Here is a 20,000-nt window from a genome sequence, read left to right as displayed (position 1 = left end):
TACTGGGCTAACACACAAAGGTCGTGCGCATTATGCCTATCTACGCTTCAATAATTAGCTTGCATTCAAGCATGAATTAGCAAGCATATGAACCCATCTATCATTGGACATTATGTCCTCATGCCACTGTACATAGACGAAGAACTAAAGCTATAGTTTGGCGTGATGCGCTATAACCAGGGTAACTTTGACAAAATAGAAACCCATGGAGAAGTACTATTTCATACCCCGTGGGCCTCCTAGCACAGGATGTACTGTGCTGCGATGGAACCATCAGGTGAAAATAGAATGCTTCCTAATTATCCTGCTGTCTTATTAACAAATAATAACAGCGCTTCTTTGTTTTTACCTCTCTGCACATGAATAATTCAGCTTTCACAGATTTTCTCATGATTCATTTATGGTGCATCATGTGTAAGCTGGAAACGAAATGTCACCAACATGGTTGTCAGACAAAGCAGAGTTGTGTGTATGCAGTGTGTGTGTGTGTGTGTGTGTGTGTGTGTGTGTGTGTGTGTGTGTGTGTGGGTGTGTGTGTGTGTGTGTGTGTGTGTGTGTGTGTGTCGTAGTCATTTGTAAAGAAACCATAGGGCTTCTATTTGTCCTCCAGTGTTTTTGATTGATTACATGCTTGAAATAGATCACAAGTCAAATGGGAAATCTGAATAGCATTAAAATTCATATTGCCTGATTTGTGAGCAGAGCTGTGTGCTTACACAACACTTGGAGAAGGTGAATGCAGATTCCTCCGAAAGCCAATGTCGTTTTAAATAGACACTGTGCTGATCTATTCTCACAGTCTTCTGTGTTCAGTGGTTTACAAGAGTTTTTACCAGACAGTGGAGCCACTTTGCCAAGTAGTTCAGTGTTCTTGGGCCTACCTTTCCGAGCTTCACTCATTCACCTATTTACTCACGCTCTCACCTACACACACACACACACGCACACACACACACACACACACACACACACACACACACACACACACACACACACACACACACACACACACACAACAACCTTACTATCAAAACACAATGTAGCCATCTGACTTCCCCACCCACATGTATCGAGCCCCCTTTTCAACGTCCGTCTGAAAGACAGCGTAGGGGTCGAGGTGAGCGTATTCATTAGATTTAATGACACTGTGGGGACGCTGAACCTGTTTCGGAGGCGCCGAGCTGACCCCTGTTGCATCACCCCGGCCTCCCCCCGGGAGAGAGGCAAGGTCGTGAGAGCCGGTGGGGTGGTGGTGTTGGTGAGCGGGGGAGATGGGGCTTCTCAGGCCCCGGTATTTGCCCATTTGGAGGCTTGATTAGCCTCTCGGTGGAAATTGCGGGGCCGGAGTAAGGTCCTCAGGCACGATTGGGGGGCCATGATGGCCCTGGAGTAGGGCTATCGTGCTGGAGGAGGCTATCTGCTTGAGTCGGAGAGGCTCTGCCGGGGTCGCGCCTGCTGCCTTCAATTGCCAGGGCTGGAGTAAGGTGCTCGGTGAGGACGCTGGCTGTTAATGGACATGGAGTAGGGTGTCCCTGGAGTACGGCATTTCTGCAGAGGGAAGAGCTGAGGTCTGGTGCACAAGGGTCTCTCTCATTCTTTTGCACTCTCTCTCTCTCTCTCTCTCCATCTCTTCTATCCCTCTCCAGATAAAGGGTGTGACAGCTGTTTGGCTTTAGTGCTCTCACAGGGAGGGGAGGCGATGGCCAACTATTCACAGCCATGTCCTCTAGAAGCCACTTCAGACTTATACTGTGGTACTCCAAAATAAATTAGTATGTGTGCGTGTGTGAGTGTGTGTATGTCAGTGTGTGAGTATGGGAGTGTATGTGTGTGTGTGTGTGTGTGTGTGTGTGATTGTGTGTGTGTGTGTGTACTAGGAGTAAAAGAAGCCCTAGTCTGAGGTGAGGCTGTTATTCTCTCTATTGACCATGTAGGCATGAGTATGTGGGCTCACACACTGTCATTCTCACACGCATTATAAAGATATATGACGGACCTTGGAAAAAAATATTGAAATTTTGAAATGCAGGCAACATTATTGCAGTTGAACAAATATGTTGAATGACACATAAGCTGCGTGTGGTGTAGGTGTAGCTTTAGCACAGTAGGATGTACTTAGCGTCCTCTCCTCTGCACAACTCACACACTCTCTTCCTTTCACTATGTTCGTCTGTGACTGGGCATTATAAGTTTGCTCTCAAAAGGAGTAGTTGTGTTTGTCTGTGAAAGTCTAGGATGTGCTTGGGAATATGATTCGGTCATTATGCTGCTGCCAACTAAAAATGAGGCATGACGGTCTCAGGGTGGTGTTTGCATTGTAAAGCTTTTGGGACATTTGGCTCAGATGACTCAGGCAGCATGTGCAGTTACCTGCAATGTCTCATCTCTTTGCTGTGCTCAGTCGACATGGGAGAGAGTAGGAGTAGGTGTGTGTGTGTGTGTGTGTGTGTGTGTGTGTGTGTGTGTGTGGTGAATGGGGGGGGGGTTAGGTGCTGGAGAAGAGGGAAGAGAGTGCACTACTAATTCTCTTCATAATTACTGAGCCACCAGTATCCACCTCCACCACGCTCTCTGTCTCTGCCTCTCTCTCTCTCCCTCTCTCACCCCTTTTCTTTCTCCATTCTCTATTCTATCTCTCTCGCTCCCTCTCTCTTTCTCTCTCTCTCTCCCTCTCTCACCCCTTTTCTTTAACCATTCTCTATTCTATCTCTCTCTGACTGGATCTCTCTCACTTCTAATATGTTTGCCATTCATCATCTCTGTCGCCTATTTTTTTTTTCCTTTTTCCGTGAGCCAGAGGTCCATCAAAGGTGTAATTTGTCTGAGGCAGCGCTGTAATTCCGCTGCTGGTTCACGGGGGCGTGTTGACCATGCCCCAGAAAGGAACGGAACTTGTCCATCACGGTGCATATGAAGTGTGCAGCACAGTAATAATACACCTGGCCCTGAGCAGACTGCATGGGTGGTTAGTCCTTGGTGTGCTCGCAATGCCAACCTCATGGAGGATGAGCAGACTTGTTTTGTTGTCCCTCTTAAGATGTGCTTTTGAAAATGTATCGGATTCTACGCAGAAATATGGAGATGCATCCAAGCATGTAGAAGGCCTTTATTTCTATGAGACTTAGAGTCAAACCATCACCAGACTGATCTCAGGTTCAGTGTAGAGAGAATTGAGACCTTATAATGTTCATTAGAAATACAGACTATATCAATTCTGAAACACATAAGGGCATGCCCGTTCAAAAGGGTCTTATATCTCTTTGATTACGACTTTTTTTACCTGCCCTCAAAGCAACAATCAGTTGGTTCAAGGGGCAGTTGATACCTATCACTATCTACTTGAATATAATGATAATGGACGGAGAAAACATTGGCCTTCAGAATATTTCCAAAGCAGATATGTGTTATTTTTGTGTTATTTTGTGTAGTTTTACTTTACAAATAGTTATGTAAACAGGCAGCTAGATTTTAAATATGAACTGAAACACCAATATATTGCCATTTAGACAGCCATATAATATTCACTGTGTCATTACTATAAGCTCACTATGTTGGAATCTGCCAGAAAGAGAGGGATCAAGAGACACATGTGACACAGACACAGGTGATAGTACAGGATGGAAATCTATTCTTTTTTCTTCTATTTTTAACTCTATAAGCCTCCACTGAAAAGAGCTTACACAAGCAGTTACAGCCCTATAGCGGGATACTGGGTTATCTCTGGCTTCAACATGTACAACAAATAATTGTGCGGAGCGAGAGCACGAGTGCAGTTCTCCAGAGGTTCCCCGGCGCTGGCTCCACCTTATTAGCACAGTGCTACGCCGGGCGGCAGGGAGATAGCGTTATCGAGGCACCGACATTTAAAATATGCACAAAGGAGGCAAGGCACATCTTGCCACACACTAGTCACATCTCCAATGCCGGTGGGAATTCATCCACCAAAACACTGAATATAGCTTTATTTTAAACAGGCATGGGGCCGTGATTCACGGCAAAATGATTAGCATTTTCTACGTGGGCATGTATGCGTGTGTGTGGAGGGGCCATTTTTGGTGGTGGCGTATGGGCAGGACGTGGATGGGGAAGCACGGTTTGAGAGTATCACTTGCATGCCCGCATGGAGTGAGGGAAGAGGACTAATTAACATATTAATGATCCCACCTTCTTTCAGTGGCTTCTGTCGGATAGTCAAAACACTTTGATAAGCATGCAAATGAGGACGACGCCATCTGAAGTAGAAATTAGCTCACAGAGGCGGCCAGAGAGAGAGAGAGAGAGAGAAAGAAAGGGAGAGAGGGAGAGAAAGGGAGAGAGTGAAAGAGAAAGGGAAAGAGAGAGTGAAAGAGCGGGAGGGAGAGTCCCAGGCGTGGGGATGGATTGAGCCGTTTGTGTTTGTTTTAGTTATCTTTAATTATCTGCCACACGGTGGGTGGCTGAATCCCTGCCACGTCACGTCACGGCGGCGGCGGCGTCGAGGGTTGATGCGTTGCATGGCAATGCCCTCTGTCTAATTCTGCCCTCTCTCTCTTTATCTCTCTCTCTCTCATTCTCATTCTCTCTCTCTCTCTCTCTCTTGCTTTCTTTCATTCGCACTCTCTCTCTGTGGAGATGGAAATCAATACGGCTGAGAGCTTGCCTGTCCATCAAAGATACAGTGGCCTTCAAAATGGCTGCTGAGGGGGGATGGGTGGGTGGGCGACGAAGGACTCAGATCATTTCAGCTGGGACGCGGTCGTCGCAAGGACATGGACGCAGCACAATAGGACGTCACCCCCACAATGCTCTATTTGGAGCAAGGACATGTTCAACAGGCACGTAGCTGGAACTAGCTATTCACGAGATAGCCCTTTATATTCCACTATTACCCTGAATAATTAAAGCACCTCATTCATTTGATCACATCCTGCCGGGCTGTATTTCAGAACCGTTTCAGAAAGCCCACAGATTCTGGTTCCTTCTAAAGCAACACCCCTCTCTCTATCTCTCTCTATTTCACTGCTATGCTAAAACAAAGTCTGCTACCTGCTGCCAGCTTCCACATAAACACAAGTGCTGAGGGGGCTTAACAACCGCTGTTAGCATTAGCAAACGTTCTTGTCCAACCGCTGTTAGCATTAGCAAACGTTCTTGTCCAACCGCTAAGTACCTCTCTGGCTTCTCGCAGGCTATCAGCGAGTGGACAAGCCAATCAAGACAGCCTGTTATTGGAGATAAGTCAAAAATGAATAAACATAAGGTTGACATGATTAATTCTACTGCAGTCACACTGGGTGACTTGCAGGGATACTTAGCATAAATAAATTTGAGAGTGGGAAGCTTGGAATGTGTGCCCAAAATACGGTTTTCTCTTTACATAAAGATGAAGTGGAGCCCAAGCAAGGTATATCCCAATATAGGAACCATAGATAGTGGATTAAATACGCATGTAGTGAAAAACAGGACAAATCTGGAAAAGGGAGTCTGTGTGTCATGTTAGACTGGTGTGTTGGAACCTGCCAATCACGATAAGAAAGCCAAGGATGCCATACAAAAAAGAATTAAATACACTAAACATGCTTCATGTATTAACATGCAAATTATATTAATATATGTAGAAATATTAATGCTGTTAGAAGCTCTGTGAATCCTGCCAGGAAGACACCACACTTGGCACGACAAAGCTATCTGGCTTTGAGGGATAATAGTATTTCAAAAAGTGAAATCCCTTAAAGGAAGCCATGGTGTGGATAATGTAGACCAATTATCAAAATGCCACTAACATCACATGTAGAGGTGCAACAGGATTTTTAATGGCCACAGGTGCAGCGCCCGCACCATGTAATTTTATCCACAGGGAATAAATCGTGCAGCGACGGATGCGGTTGTTGATTGGTGTTTTGTGTGTTTTGGCGAGGACAGCTGCAGTAGGAATGCATGTCTGTGTGTAGGGAGAGGAACCAATCGTTACCTTCGGTGTCTTGCATATTTTCCACTGACGTGCCCACTCCCGTCACAACCTGGTGTTGGGCAGCTAAAATGACAAGAGACACAGACTGAGAGGGTGTCTGTGTGTGTATATGCATGCGTGTGTCAGTACACCAGCAGTTTGTGTGTGTGTGTGTGTGTGTACCAGTAGTTTGTTTAGTGTTATAGTGTTTTACAGTGTTTATGTGTGTGTATGTGTGTGTGTGTGTGTGTGTTCAAAGCACAGTACTGTATAATCCCACAACACCCTCTTTAATTTTCCACAGTATCTACCAATACATCTGCCATATCATATCTTTGCCAGCCAGATCCTGACGTAAAGTCAAATTGCATTTGTCCTGACAACTATCTAGCCTCTGGAGAGAGACACCATCGATCAGGCATTATCGGCATTATGGACGGCTTCTGCTCTGAGATAGGCTCTGTATCGATCGCCTGATTAATTGCTATCTTTGGGCAGTGGTGGAAAGCAGAGGAAAAGCAGGGGGTTCGGACTGGAAATTGGGTGCGTAAATGCCATATCGACACAGACCGGCCTGGCAGAGAAGGTTCCCTTTTTTATGTCGCAAAAAATCTTTCTTTTCACGCCACGGGAAAAAGAGGCACAGACGTCATAGAGATGGTGGGGGGGTCGAAAGACAAAGCCATTTCAGGACAGCAGCAATCACACCCTACCTAACACACTGTGGCTCGATCCAGGCTATCTGACTCTAATGAACGGCCAGCCGGTCTAATCTGTTGCTACACCGGCCGTGGTGACTAATAGGCTCCAGGCCCAGACGGCCTGCTGGCAAACCCATCGACCCCACGGCACTGGCGGACACACGTGTATGTATGCGCTGGGTCTCTGGACCACGGGCACAGGGACACATGGACACATGGCTCCGGGGATCAATGCAAAGCTAACCCTAGACAAGTGCCATTGACCAGTTTGCATGTTAATGACGGCTGCTGGAGGAAGAAGTGTCGCTGGTTTGGGGGAGCAGTTGGGAGGATGTGACTGCAGTGGGTGAGGAAGGATGTCTCGACACATGTAGAACATAACTTGGCACAAACTGAGACAAAGGTCTTGGCTCATACCTATTTTCATGCTGTTTGCAATGTTTGCAGTAAAATGCACTAAACAAACAGAGAATAAATAAATACATAAATAAATAAATAAATAAGTCGATAAAAGCACTCATGATCTACCTTACAATAAGTACATTTCAGGATTCAAGGATTAAAGTCATCCTGAAATAATCGCACTGAGTGTATGAGGGCACATCTATTTATCAGAGAAATAAAATAATGATCTCTCTACCCTGTTATGCAGTTGTGTGTAGTATCATGTTGTATCACTTCAGTGAACGCAAAGTATTAACAGGACAACTCAGTATAATGGCAAGGAAGTCATGACAAGACAGAGAACTGAAAATGACATGGAATATTTAAGATGTAGATATTGGAGTAATCCACAACCTCTGCATTATCAGTTACAGTATGTCTGACAACGCACATACTTTGACTTTTCATATAAGAAAGATACAGTGATAAACTGTAAAGCACATGAAATGCTATATTTCATCAGAGAGAGAGAGAGAGAGAAAAAGAAAGAGAGAAAGAGAGACCGTGAGAGAGAGAAGGAAAAAGAGAGGCAAACATGGTGAATGAGAGAAAGAAAGGGCGATAGTGGAAGCCATTACCCAGTGGCTCTCAGCATCTCAAAGGTGCATCCCTCAGTACAATAACAAGGACCTGAGAGTACATCACAACCATTACCCGACTGTATGTTTCACCTTTCCATAATGGGTTTTTAGTGTGTGTGCGTGGGTGTGTGTGTGCGTGTGTCTGTGTGCTTGTGAGTGTGTGTGTGTGTGTGTGTGTGTGTGTGTGTGTGTGTGCCTCTGTGTGCAAGCGCGCACACATGTGTATGTGAGTGCAAGAGTGCCTGTGTGTGTGAATGTATAACTTGTATTGGTTTGTTTGGGCAGCATGACAGCAGAGAGCAGGGACACTAAAATGCGCTCAGTCGCACTAACCTGAACAGCTCTTGTATTGCTGGTTCCACGGGCACTGAGGAAGAGCAGGAGCGCAAGAGCGAGCCAGAGACGGAAGAGGGGGAAAGAAAAGGAGAGAGAGAGAGACCATGAGAGAGAAAGTGTGCTACAGCTCACAGTGTCATGCAGTCATGCTTGGGTCAACAGTTTTAAATGTCCATTCTCACAACAACTGCAAGAGAGACGAGACGTTGAATCAGACAGTGTTCATGCGGTCAGTGATGCCGTGAGATGTATTGGTGGATAAAAATAGATAAGAGGACAAGAAAGAGAGAGAAAGATAAGGAGGAGGGAGAGAGAGAAGGTAGAAGCAGTTTTTGGTTGTGGTAATGGGGAGCAAGCAGATGAGAGGAGTAGTGGAAGGTCACAGTGAGGATGGGAGAGAGAGAGAGAGGGAGAGAAAGAGAGAGAGAGAGATGGGATGAGATGGCAGACACACCTCGGGTACCTTTGGAACGGGTGCGATGGCGCTTCTCGTCTGGCGCATCCACCTCCATCTGGGGAAACAAGGTCAGACTGTCAGTGCCTCTCTCTCCCTCTCTCTCTCTCTCTCTCTCACACACACACACACGCACGCATGCACGCACGCAGACACACACACACACACACACACACACTCTCTCTCTCTCTCTCACACACACACACACACACACACACACACACACATACTGTAGACACTCTCACAGGCAGAAGCAGAAATCAGACACACAAAAATAGGCAGTCCAGTCCAAACAGCACTATTATATACAATGTATCTTTTTAAAGGCATTGTGCCCGCCATAATCACCTAAAGACACTGCATACACTGTAGCCTCACAGTGAACTCATCAAATCCCTTGTGATTGTGAGACAAATCCAATGGATATCAGCCCACAGCTTTAGCACCTTACCCATACAGGTGGGTATAGTATATTATAGTAGGTAAATTCCATTTGCCCACCTTAAAGGATGTATGAATTGTTCATGAATTCAAAGAAGGCAGCATTATGTTATTTCCAGATGTTGCTAAATATTCATGGCGGACCAGTTTGACTATCACAGGAGTAGCCGTGTTTAGATGTCTCTCTTATTAAACATGATTTATTAAAGTAGCACTTAAACCTTCAGCCTAATGGTGTAAGCCTTGGTATTTTTTTATGAGGGCTATAAATGTTTCAAACCGAGAAAAATAAAATGATCAAAGCCAACGATACCCAGTAAATCTTATTAGGCGGTGAAACGGTGGGGTGTTTTGGAGGGGAAGAGTGAGGCAGAGAAAGAGAGAGGGAGAGGGTGAGAAAAAAAAACCCAGAGATGTTTCCCTCGGAGTGCTCTGCCGGGGTTTCCATGGCAATGTGAGGAAATCCTACCTCTAGAAATCCGAGGAAACCAACAACTTATCTGTCTGACGCGCTGGCTACTGTCCACACCACCTCTCTGGCTGAGAGAGTGAGCACAGGGACAGAGGCTCGCAAACCAACTGTGGCGAACTTCAGCAGTGACGCTCCTGATTTCTGTGCTCTATTCGATACACCCCTCATTGAGAAGCCACTCAGTACATTCATAGAGGGGGTTTTAAAGAGAGCTTTGATGATTTTTTGAGGTGCACTCAGGAGTGACAAACAATTGTAAAGTAAAGTATTGGTTTTACTCCAGGACTGTGAAATGAAATGAGAGCTATGACTCTGAGCTGAGCCGTTTAATCGCTCCTCTGAATAACAAAGTGCATTGAATGCAGAGGTGGAAACTTTTCATGGGCCCTTTTAAATGCAGAGGTGGAAACTTTTCATGGGCCCTTTTGTCTGATTGGAGCCACAGCAATTTCAGCATTCAAGGCCCGGTGGATGCCACTATCGAACCCAAAGAGTCACTCGCAAACAATGCTTCTGAGCTCGAGTAAACACACTGAATGGGCGTACAGTACCTTGCTCCCAGAACCAGGGGCCGCGCTATTTCATGTGACCGTCTTGGTTCCGGGGCCACCAATATCACATGTTTGAAAGTCTAGATAAGCTGATGTGACACAACAAATCAGAACACGTCAAAAGAGATGAACGTGTGCATGGTAATCTGGCACAGCATGTCTATCACTCCACGGCATCCGCTCAAGCACAGTCACTGCCAGGGCTCTGGGGTAAAGGGCTGTCTGACATCCGCCAAGCAGTCTCTCACCCGAGCACTGATCCAAAAACAAAGGCTCAGACAAAAACACAATGCATTTCCATTCAGGACCATGGAATACAAAAAAAGAAATAACCGTTCCGTTGCATCACCATGTTCAAATAGAATACCCCAAAGCAAACGAAACAAATAAATAATGCCTGCTCCTTTTTCATGTGAGACAGTTCCAAGGATTCATTAGGAGTCTAAAATGCATAAACTGGAATGTAGGAGGACTAGTAAATATTCAAAGGGAGGGGGGTCACTGAAATTTAACCTCCCATTTTTTGAGGAATTAATTGAGATAATGAGAGCCATTTAAAATTCTCCAAGGACCTCTGTGAGGAGATTTTGGAAAAAAAAGGAAGTCTCAGAGACATCTGTCTCATTACAAGCTCAGCTTCAGTTCCTGACCATAATCTTTTCATCAAAGCATAAAGTGACTGTACACACTGAAGCAAGCTAGCCAAATGCAGAGAGTCTGCAACCAAAACTGAAGCCACCTTACAACATAGGAATGAGAAGTACAGTTCTTACTTCATGGCGATACACTGCCATGTCTCATTAATACTAATGTCTAAATATTAAATGAATAGCAGGCTATGCCAATATTTCAAAGTATTATTCACCAGTAGATTTAGGGAGGACTCTCTCTACAATAATTTTACATGTGCAACACACATTTACTATTTATTGCATCTCACCAAGAATAGAACTTCATAAGACGAGAACATGATGTTATATTTTACCCAATCCTTGCTGCTACAGTATCATAATGCTTGTGTCAAAAACAGTAGCACACCAGCACTTTGGGGGTATGCAAGCATAGACTTGTGTGTTGCTATATATTGACAATTAGTGTATTAAACGGTAATTGATCATGTAATTACTACTTAATGATGATATAAATCAAATAATACCCGTTCCTTAGAAAAGAACAGGAGAGGTGTGGTGTGACTGAGGAGCAGTCTACATGAAAATTGTATTAGCTAAGCTGTAGATGTTTTTTTTAAAGTATAGGTATTAGCATTTAACTCACAATGAATCACAACAAACCTATTTTGGTTGCCAAGTGTTGCCATGCTACAGGACCAACTTATTGCCTTGCCTTGTTTCAAATGCCCATGAAACTGGACTTTAGTAGACTTCTGGCACTTGTACATGCTAATAGGGTTATGAAGGGGCTTGTTGCTAATTTTCCTCTGTAGAGACTCATCAACAATGAAAAACCAGAAATGGAAAAACAAGAAGTCATCAATCTACTTAATCAGAGCCTATGGCTGCAGTAAGAAGCCAAAGATTGCATGTGTTTTGCATTCACATGTTCAGAAATCCCTGCTCATTTATTTATTTAAGTGCCATCAGGCTTTTACCTTATATCTGGTTCCTTGGATGTCTATGTTCATGCAATAACTGTGCAGTAAATTGGTAAGTACAGTACGGGGTTGGTCATATGTGACGTGTATTTGTGACTCTCTCTCTCTCTCTCTCTCTCTCTCTCTCTCTTTGTGTGTGTGTGTGTATAACATAGGGATTACGCATCTGTCTCTTGCATATCGTTATCTATTTTCCTTTGTTTCACCTTGAAGTTCTTTCCTCCCCTGAAGCAGCATATGCTTCTCCATCTCTCCTGAATCCGCCTCAGCAATCTGCCACTGGCTGACAGGGAGCTGCACAAGCGCCATTTGCGTATGTTATCAAATTGACCCACCGATAGCTATTTATGGCATGACTCATCTGCTGACAGTAAACACTAGCAGTCCAACTCAATACAGACTTCTGTGAAAGGCTGGGAAGGTATAGATAGACAGATACATAGATTGATAGATAGAGAGAGAGAGAGAGAGAGAGAGAGAGAAAGAGAGAGATAGAGAGAAGTTCAAGGGAAAGGAAAGGGATAGTCCAAGGGGCGGGGGAGAAAATGATCCTCTATTAGCGTATGAAAGCTGGAGCATGCAGCAGGGGACCGTACCTGAAATGAACTCGAGGCTTGATTGTTCTTTGGTCCAGACCTCTGCGTCCTCCTCTGCCCACCTCAGTAGACGTAAGACAAGAGCGACGGTTCACCACGTCTCCTCCAAGTTCATTTTCTGGAAAGGGAAACAGGAAAAAGAAACAACATATAATTAGCAACTCAAATCTGCATACAAATCTTGTAGATTTTGAGCGACATGCCACTAGATATGATTGGATTTAGGAGATGTTCTCCTTTTCTCTATCCATACCTATTCATTTTTTATTCCATCACATCTCTCTCTCTCTCTTTCTCTCTGAATTGCAGCACTATAGAAACCCTTCTAAAATCATGGGGAATAGCATGGATCATTAGCTGTGTTTGTTCCCACTTCCTGTGGAATATGATAGATCTAGCTAATTAACCCTCGTGCCAGCTTTATTCCAGCAGATGACAAGCAGCTATCACGAGGCAGGAAATCCACACTCTGTATATGCTTTACGCTGAATTATAATTCATACGGGTGCACATTCTTTTATTTTGAGAAGCGCATCCACCTCCAGTAGATTAACTGTGGCATGGCTTGGTACAATAGGTATACACTCATATACCTATTTTAAACCATTAATATTCATTTATGCATTTCAGATTCATTTATACAGTTTCAAGAGTGCAAAACATCTCATCTAGCATCCTCAATATTATTGTGTTGTTTAATATTTAATATTAATGTTTTGGTTGCAGATTGCAAAGTACATTTGCAGTCCTTGCCCAACAGGTTTATCAAAAGATAATTTATTTTTACACACAAAACACATATAAAATGCAGTTTGTCATTGTACAAGACAGAAGACCATGGCAGGATAGGTTTGCAAGCGAAGTAAAAAAAAAGAAAAAAAGACATGACAAAGTGATAGGGAATGATCACCTGGCTCTGAGTTCAGGTGACAGAAACAGTTCCATATCAGTGTGACTATCACCTGGCGATCTGCCTTCTCTGTGAAGGGGGTGAGCGAGCTGACGTGCAACTCTATAGGAGAGCGGCTGGCCCAGTTCACACTATCATGAGATTTCATAGCAGCGCTAAAGGTTCCATACAGACAGACTGAGGGGAGAGATGAAAACCAGCGAATCGGGGAGACAAGCACTCTTCCCCCTTCTCTTGTTCTATTCAACTCCTTCTCTTGATTTTTTTTTCATTGTCTGCTTCTTGCTATCTTGCACCCTCTTTTTCTCTAACATACACACACATACACACACACACACACACACACACACACACACACAAACACACATACAGATAACAGCTCGAAAAATAAGGGGAGCAGAACTCTGAGGACTCACTGAGGAGGAGGGTGTGTGTGTGTGTGTGTGTGTGTGTGTGTGTGTGTGAGAGAGAGAGGGATAGGGGAAGGGGGTGTGGGGCGACGGTAAGCGAGAGACTGGTCTCACCAACACACACACACACACACACACACACACAAGTCCCACAAATTTGGGTCCTTTTTGAGCGTTGTCGTTCCGCATCTGGCTGCGTCGTGCGCTGGCATGCGCGCATGCTAATTAAAAGCGGTGCCGGGGAGATACCAGATGAAGTGTTAAAGCCGCGGCAGTAGAGTGTGTCGGCAGGGAGAAGGCGCCCTCAGGGAGGCTGACACGTTGCTTATAATCAGCGGCGCGCAGACGCCCCAGCCAGCCCCGGCCCCACCACCATAAATCCCCTAATAGCCAGCAGTCTGCCACCACCGCGCCGCACACAATCCCCACACAAAACACAGCTGAGAATACATCTCTCAGATCCATGGCAAGGAGTGTGAGTGTGTGTGTGAGTGTGTGTGTGTGTGTGTGTGTGTGTGTGTGTGTGTGTGTGGGGGGGGGGGGGGGGGGGGGTGGTGGTGGTGGTGGTGGTGGTGAGCAACACAGAGTTTGGAAAGAGAGAGAAAGAGAGAGAAAGAGAGAGAGAGAGAAAGAGAGCGATGGGGGGAGTGCTGGAGATAAAATGTTGCATCTGCAATTGCTGGGGCTCCTATAGTTTTGTGCCACCAGGGGATTTCTTCTCTCTGTGTCTTTCTCTTTCTGTGTGTGGCTTTCACTGTCTCTCTCCAGTCTCTTTCCCTCCCTCCTCCCTCACTCCTCTCTTCTTCTCTCTCGCTTTCTCCTTCTCTCTTCTCTCTCTCTCTCTCTCTCTTCCTCCTGCCCTTTGTTGTTTAAAAAAAGAAATGCTAAGCCGGAGCTCCTCAGAACACGCCACCGCTCCGTGGAGGAAACGCAAAATGCCACTTTGAATGTTTATGAGAAATCCCAGGCCTCTGCTCAGCCACTATCAAAACAAGGTAAATTCCTCTTTCCCTCCCTCCCACATCATTACCTCCCCCTCCCCCAAGCACACACACGCACGCATGCACGCACACACACACACACACACACACGCACGCACGCACACACACACACACACACACACACACACACAATACAACTTCAACTATTCTCAATCAGGGTTGACCAGCCTTGGCATCTGATTACACTGTTGATTTGGGTAGAGATGGGGATGTTAGGAGAGAGAAGTTTTTTTGGAGGGTGGGGTGGGGTGTGGTGGTTGCAAGGGGACCTGGGAAATCAGAACGGAGCACAGCTCTGCAAAGGAGCTTCCCCTATCCGGTTGTCCCATATACTCTCCGGCTGATTGTCTGCGCTTTAGTATTCCGCTCGCAGAGAAGACATTAATTCTGCTTACTGAGTGGGCTGCTCGCTTCAGTGCCAAGGCCAGGGACAGACTGAGCGCACACACATACACACACACACACACAAATGTGAACATTCGCACAGAGATACACACACACATAAACATACACACAAACTCATGCCTCGGGCCATGCATTAAACATCAGCATTGCACTGCCGAGTACCCCATCGGGATGCTATGGATTCCACTCCTGCACACAGACCAAGTGACACTCCAGCAGTATACCGACACATCTGGCTGCCTGGATTCATACTCCAGCACTGATAATATTGCGCTTAAAGGAACATGCCAACTTTTAGGGAATTAGCTTATTTGCCGTCTACCTCAGAGTTGGATAGGAAGATACTCTTCTCCTCTTTGTGCATGCAATAACCCAGTCTGACAGCATTAGTAGCTTAGCATGATTCACTGGAGGTGGTTTATATCAGTTAGCCTTAAGCCCTCTTTTAGCAGTAGGCTAGCTATAGGCTAACTGGTCTAACCCACTTCCCTTTACACTAGAATTGAGATTTCTGTTTGTTCTGTTTCTGTCTCATTCCTTCTTAATGATGTGTAGTCATGTTTACAATTATCACAAACATTGGCATAGTTTTTTTTTGGCATGCTAGCATGTAAAACTGACCATGACATTTGCACTAGTGTATGCAGTGATAGTAACATGCACATTGGTACACACTTTAAGCATTGCACACACATACACACTGGCATACAGGCACACACACAGACACAATTGTCACACATACACACATGTCACACATACATACATCACACACACACACACACACACACACACACACACACACACACACACACACACACACACAGTAATATTTCCCTCCCTCTTCGATATTTGTAGAAGTCATGGCCATGTTTGTTTTTTCCCATCCCTCTACTCAACTGTAAAGCTTATTTTAATTGCTAATGTTAAAAATAGCAGCCGGATCTCACCCTGCACATGTTGCTGTTGTAAAACGCCAAGGGCTTGGTAGAGCTTCTCAGCTCATATTTACTAGGTAGAGAAAAAAAAAACACAGAATAATGACAGAATAATAACACAGAATAATCCAAATCTCTCCGGAGAAGCCCCAGCACCCTGGGTAGCACCGGAGTGAGTAGCGCTGGGTGAGATGTATTTCACTGGTAACATCCAAAAGATGCCACATACAAGGGCGGTCTGCAGGGTAATTGCACCAAAAGAACATGCTGATGTTTTTTGCTTTCGTTTTTTCCTTCTTTTTTCTCCTTTTCTTCAATGAGTCCCACAAGGGAGCAGGCCAGCGCCTTCGAGAGATGACATGGTGTGCACCTTTAAAAACACAAATGTAATGACTCCCTGGATTTTGCCTCTGCTCGTACACCACAACCCCCCCCCCCCCCCAATCCCCACCCCCACACCCCCGCCTCCTTCCTCTCCTGTTCCAGTTTGGTAACTGTCACAACGTGACTGGAGCTGCCTGACCCACATTCAGCCTAATGTGCCCCTGTAGCGGTGGGGAAGGGGAGAAGATTGCTGCCTCCTCTGTTGGCGCTCCGTTCCGTAAAATCTTTCCTCTTTATTTCCTCCCCTCCATTTGCCTCTCGTGCCCAGCCATCATCAGCTCCGTCACCGCCACATCAGCCACCAAACTGGCCTCTCATCTCTCCTTCAGCCCCCCCCCCCCAACACACACACACACACACACACACACACACACACACACACACACACACACACACATAGCCCGTCCGCCCGGTTCCCAGACAGGCCCCTCTGCTCCTCTGGAATACCGGAATCTGTCTGCGGGGCAGCGGTGATCATTGACCTGTCATGCAGCTGAGACGTGATGTCATTATTCATTTATGTAATCGCCGGGCTGGGGCTACAGTGAGGGGTCGAGGGAGTAAGGAGGGGAGTGTGTGTGTGCACTGTATGTGTGTGCGTGTGTGTGTGTGTGTTTCGAGAGGGGGAGTGGGTGAGGGTAGGTGGTGTGTGTGTGTTTATGGGGGGGGGGGGGGGGGGGGCAAGGTTGTGCTTAATCCACAGGGGGCCAGTACTGGCTGTCACGATGCCCACCCCTAAGCCATGCAAATGATACACCCCTCCTGTCCCTAATGCATACTTACACTGTTATTGCCTCTCTCTCTCTCTCTCTCTCTCTCATTCACTCACACAGAGAAATGCATACCCGCACACACACAAATACGCGCACACACAAACACACATTAACCAACTAGGGATGTAACAAAATCCAAATATGTTATTTGGGAATATACAGATAGTGTGATGCAAACACATTTTTTTCTAGGTTTCTCCATGATTGTTCCATGATTGACATGTCTGTGCATAAGTCCCTATGTTTCTTCAAATGGAGAATTGTAGAGTATTTTGCTAAGAATGCTTATTCTCTTTGCAACATTAATTTCACAATTTACTACACATTATGAAAAGCATTGACTATATTCTGTAGTACACAGACATATTTCTGTAGTAGAACTACAGAAAGAACCTTTAAGCTATAGGCTAACTCAAGGTTAACTATTGTAACACACTTCCAGTGAAGTATGCTAAGCTAGGCTAATGGTGTCAGTCTTGGTTATTGCATGCACAGAGAAAGTGTAAGTATTCTATTACATTAACTCTGGGGTAGACAGTAAAAAAAGCAAATTTCCCAAAAAGGTGTGTTCCTTTGATTATTTTGTTTACATTTTATTCAAAGGAACTAGGAAACACAGTACAACAGCCTGTTTGGTAAAGCTGGAAAGTTTGCCTGTCCACACATTAGACATTCTCCTTGATCAATAAATCAAAAGTCAAACATTGCTCAAACATGAATGACAAAGTGATATTTGCGAACAGAAAGAGGCAGGCTGCAGTAGCCAATCCTCCTGTGTTGCACTTTGTAGACAGTCGCTATGGTCTCCTGATAGCCAGCTACACAGTATTGAGGCATTTATCAAAGGTTGGATTTTGTGAATATTAGGTTGTCTTTGTCTATCTTGGCCTACTATGTGTGGAAAGGGGTATTATGTAAGGGATAATGTATTGTCCGCCGGTAATTATCAGAGTAATAAGCGTTCACACCAGGAATGCATGTAGGCCTAATGCACGGCTGCTGTGGAGCTGCTACCTGTCTAAATGGCCAGAGATAGACAATGAGCGACCTGGGCTGGAGTGAAGACCAGAAAGTTGTCATTGTCATTGTTGAACCACAATTATTACACGGCTCTTCAGAGTGCTGCAGAAAGTTCCATTTACATGAATGGGCCTTCCCAACATTCGGGCCTATGTTAAATCTATATAAATTACCGGCAAAGTATATAATCACTGCTGTCAATGGCAACGGGTTGATTAACGTCTTTTATATCCCTCCGCAAGAATTCCGTTCGCTTATTGCAATGGAATTTCATTGAAAGGGAAAGTAAGCTAGTAAGACGTTGCCATGCAACACCTGAAACTGTCTATCTGTGTTCTATCTAAAAGTTCTATCTGTGTTCTATATAAATGTTCTATCTGTGTGGCGACCTATTTATTTTGTCAGCGGAAGACACGAAACGGTAGCAAAATCATTTTTAAAGATTCATTGTGTTAGGTTTCTTTTCTCGTTTTGGCAAGTAGCCGTGTAATAAGCGAGATAATGTATTGTCCGCCGGTAATTATCAGAAAATAAGTCCCTTCAGGTCGAAGCAAAACCCCTCCGCTGCGCGTCGGGGTTCTGTTCTTCCTGTCGGGACTTATTTTCTGATAATTACCGGCGGACAATACATTATCCCTTACTTCAACAATGACAATGACAACTTTCTGGTCTTCACTCCAGCCCAGGTCGCTCATTGTCTATCTCTGGCCATTTAGACAGGTAGCAGCTCCACAGCAGCCGTGCATTAGGCCTACATGCATTCCTGGTGTGAACACACACGTTTACACTCCTGGAAGTAGTAAAATGGGATGTTCGGAAATGGGCATCAGTGGGCTCTTTTCCAGACGGATCTGCAAAGCAAATTCAAATTCGCTATCGGGTTCGTCTGGGTTCACCAGCTAAGTGTTATAAGGCTTTACAGATACAATTTGTTCTACTGAAAAAGATGTTAAAGTAAGATGTTAAAGTAGCAGTAGCTGAAACTTGTCTCCTTGATTCCAATTCCTAACATTCTGATTAATGACTAAAATGTTTTGACATTACTAAATGTACTAAAAGTTGACATTGAACATTTGTTTCTGAAGAATATGATTAAGAATAAATAATAATAAAAAAAATATCTGTATATACTTTGAGCCAGCTAGTGTCTCTTAAGCATGATGAGGGAAAGCAAGCAGAAGGACAGATAGATAGACAGGGAGGAGATAGATAGAGTGATGAATGATAGAGGGAAAGAGAAGCTGATGTGTGTGACTGGAGAAGGAGCAGCACAGTGTCTGCTCATTATCCAAGTGGTAGTAAGGCCATCCAGCCAGGCAGGCCAGGAGGGCATCACTGCCCTGCAACACAGCCCCCATTACTTTACTGCCCTGCAACACAGCCACCATTACTGCCCTGCAACACAGCCCCCAGTACTGCCCTGCAACACAGCCCCCATTACTTTACTGCCCTGCAACACAGCCCCCATTACTGCCCTGCAACACAGCCACCATCACTGCCCTGCAACACAGCCCCCATTACTTTACTGCCCTGCAACACAGCCCCCATTACTGCCCTGCAACACAGCCACCATTACTTTACTGCCCTGCAACACAGCCACCATCACTGCTGTGCACACACCACACCTCTGCTTGATTGGCCTAATGACATTTTTTTAAGGTTTGTGTAGGTACAGGGTCTAAATAAGTCCAGATGCAATCTTTGTTCAAACATCTTCAATAAATATTTGAATCAAAAGAAGTAAATCACACAGTGATAAATCAAACAAATGATGTTGAAAATAAAAATAACAACAACAAATCTAATTAAGGGAGAAAGGAAAAGCTCACTAAAACACTACAGGCAACATGCACAACATTCTCATCACTCCCTTAACCAGTTTCAGTTTATAGCCAGGAGACTCAAGACTTACAGTACCAATGTGTGTGTGTGTGTGCGTATGTTGGCGATTTTATTGCACCTCTTGACAGGTATGTATGAGTGTCTGTATTTATGTCACTTTGTGTGTCATATATCCCTGCATAACTTGTTTTTTGTGTGTATGT

General features: G+C 44.9%; 1 protein-coding gene across 13 annotated transcripts in view; it reads right to left on the bottom strand.

Annotated features, from left to right (window-relative positions):
- Window positions 1-20,000, bottom strand: part of myt1lb (myelin transcription factor 1-like, b) — a 91,672-nt gene that overhangs the window by 49,764 nt on the left and 21,908 nt on the right. For 8 of the 13 annotated variants that reach the window (XM_042073047.1, XM_042073051.1, XM_042073055.1 and 5 more), the window contains exons 2-5: window positions 12,118-12,235; window positions 8,446-8,503; window positions 7,989-8,022; window positions 5,951-6,013 (exon numbers count right to left, since the gene is read on the bottom strand). In XM_042073047.1, coding sequence (XP_041928981.1) covers window positions 5,951-6,013; window positions 7,989-8,022; window positions 8,446-8,503 — 155 coding nt within the window. In that variant the 5' untranslated portion in view covers window positions 12,118-12,235. Of the gene's footprint in view, window positions 1-5,950; window positions 6,014-7,988; window positions 8,023-8,445; window positions 8,504-12,117; window positions 12,236-15,790; window positions 15,852-20,000 lie in introns of all 13 variants that reach the window. The other 5 variants (XM_042073049.1, XM_042073060.1, XM_042073048.1 and 2 more) reach the window with 4 other exon arrangements.

Source organism: Alosa sapidissima, chromosome 19, assembly GCF_018492685.1.
Source record: "Alosa sapidissima isolate fAloSap1 chromosome 19, fAloSap1.pri, whole genome shotgun sequence".
Lineage (NCBI taxonomy): Eukaryota > Metazoa > Chordata > Actinopteri > Clupeiformes > Clupeidae > Alosa > Alosa sapidissima.
The sequence above is the reverse complement of the archived record's forward strand: the minus strand, read 5'-3'. Positions and strand labels throughout refer to the sequence as shown.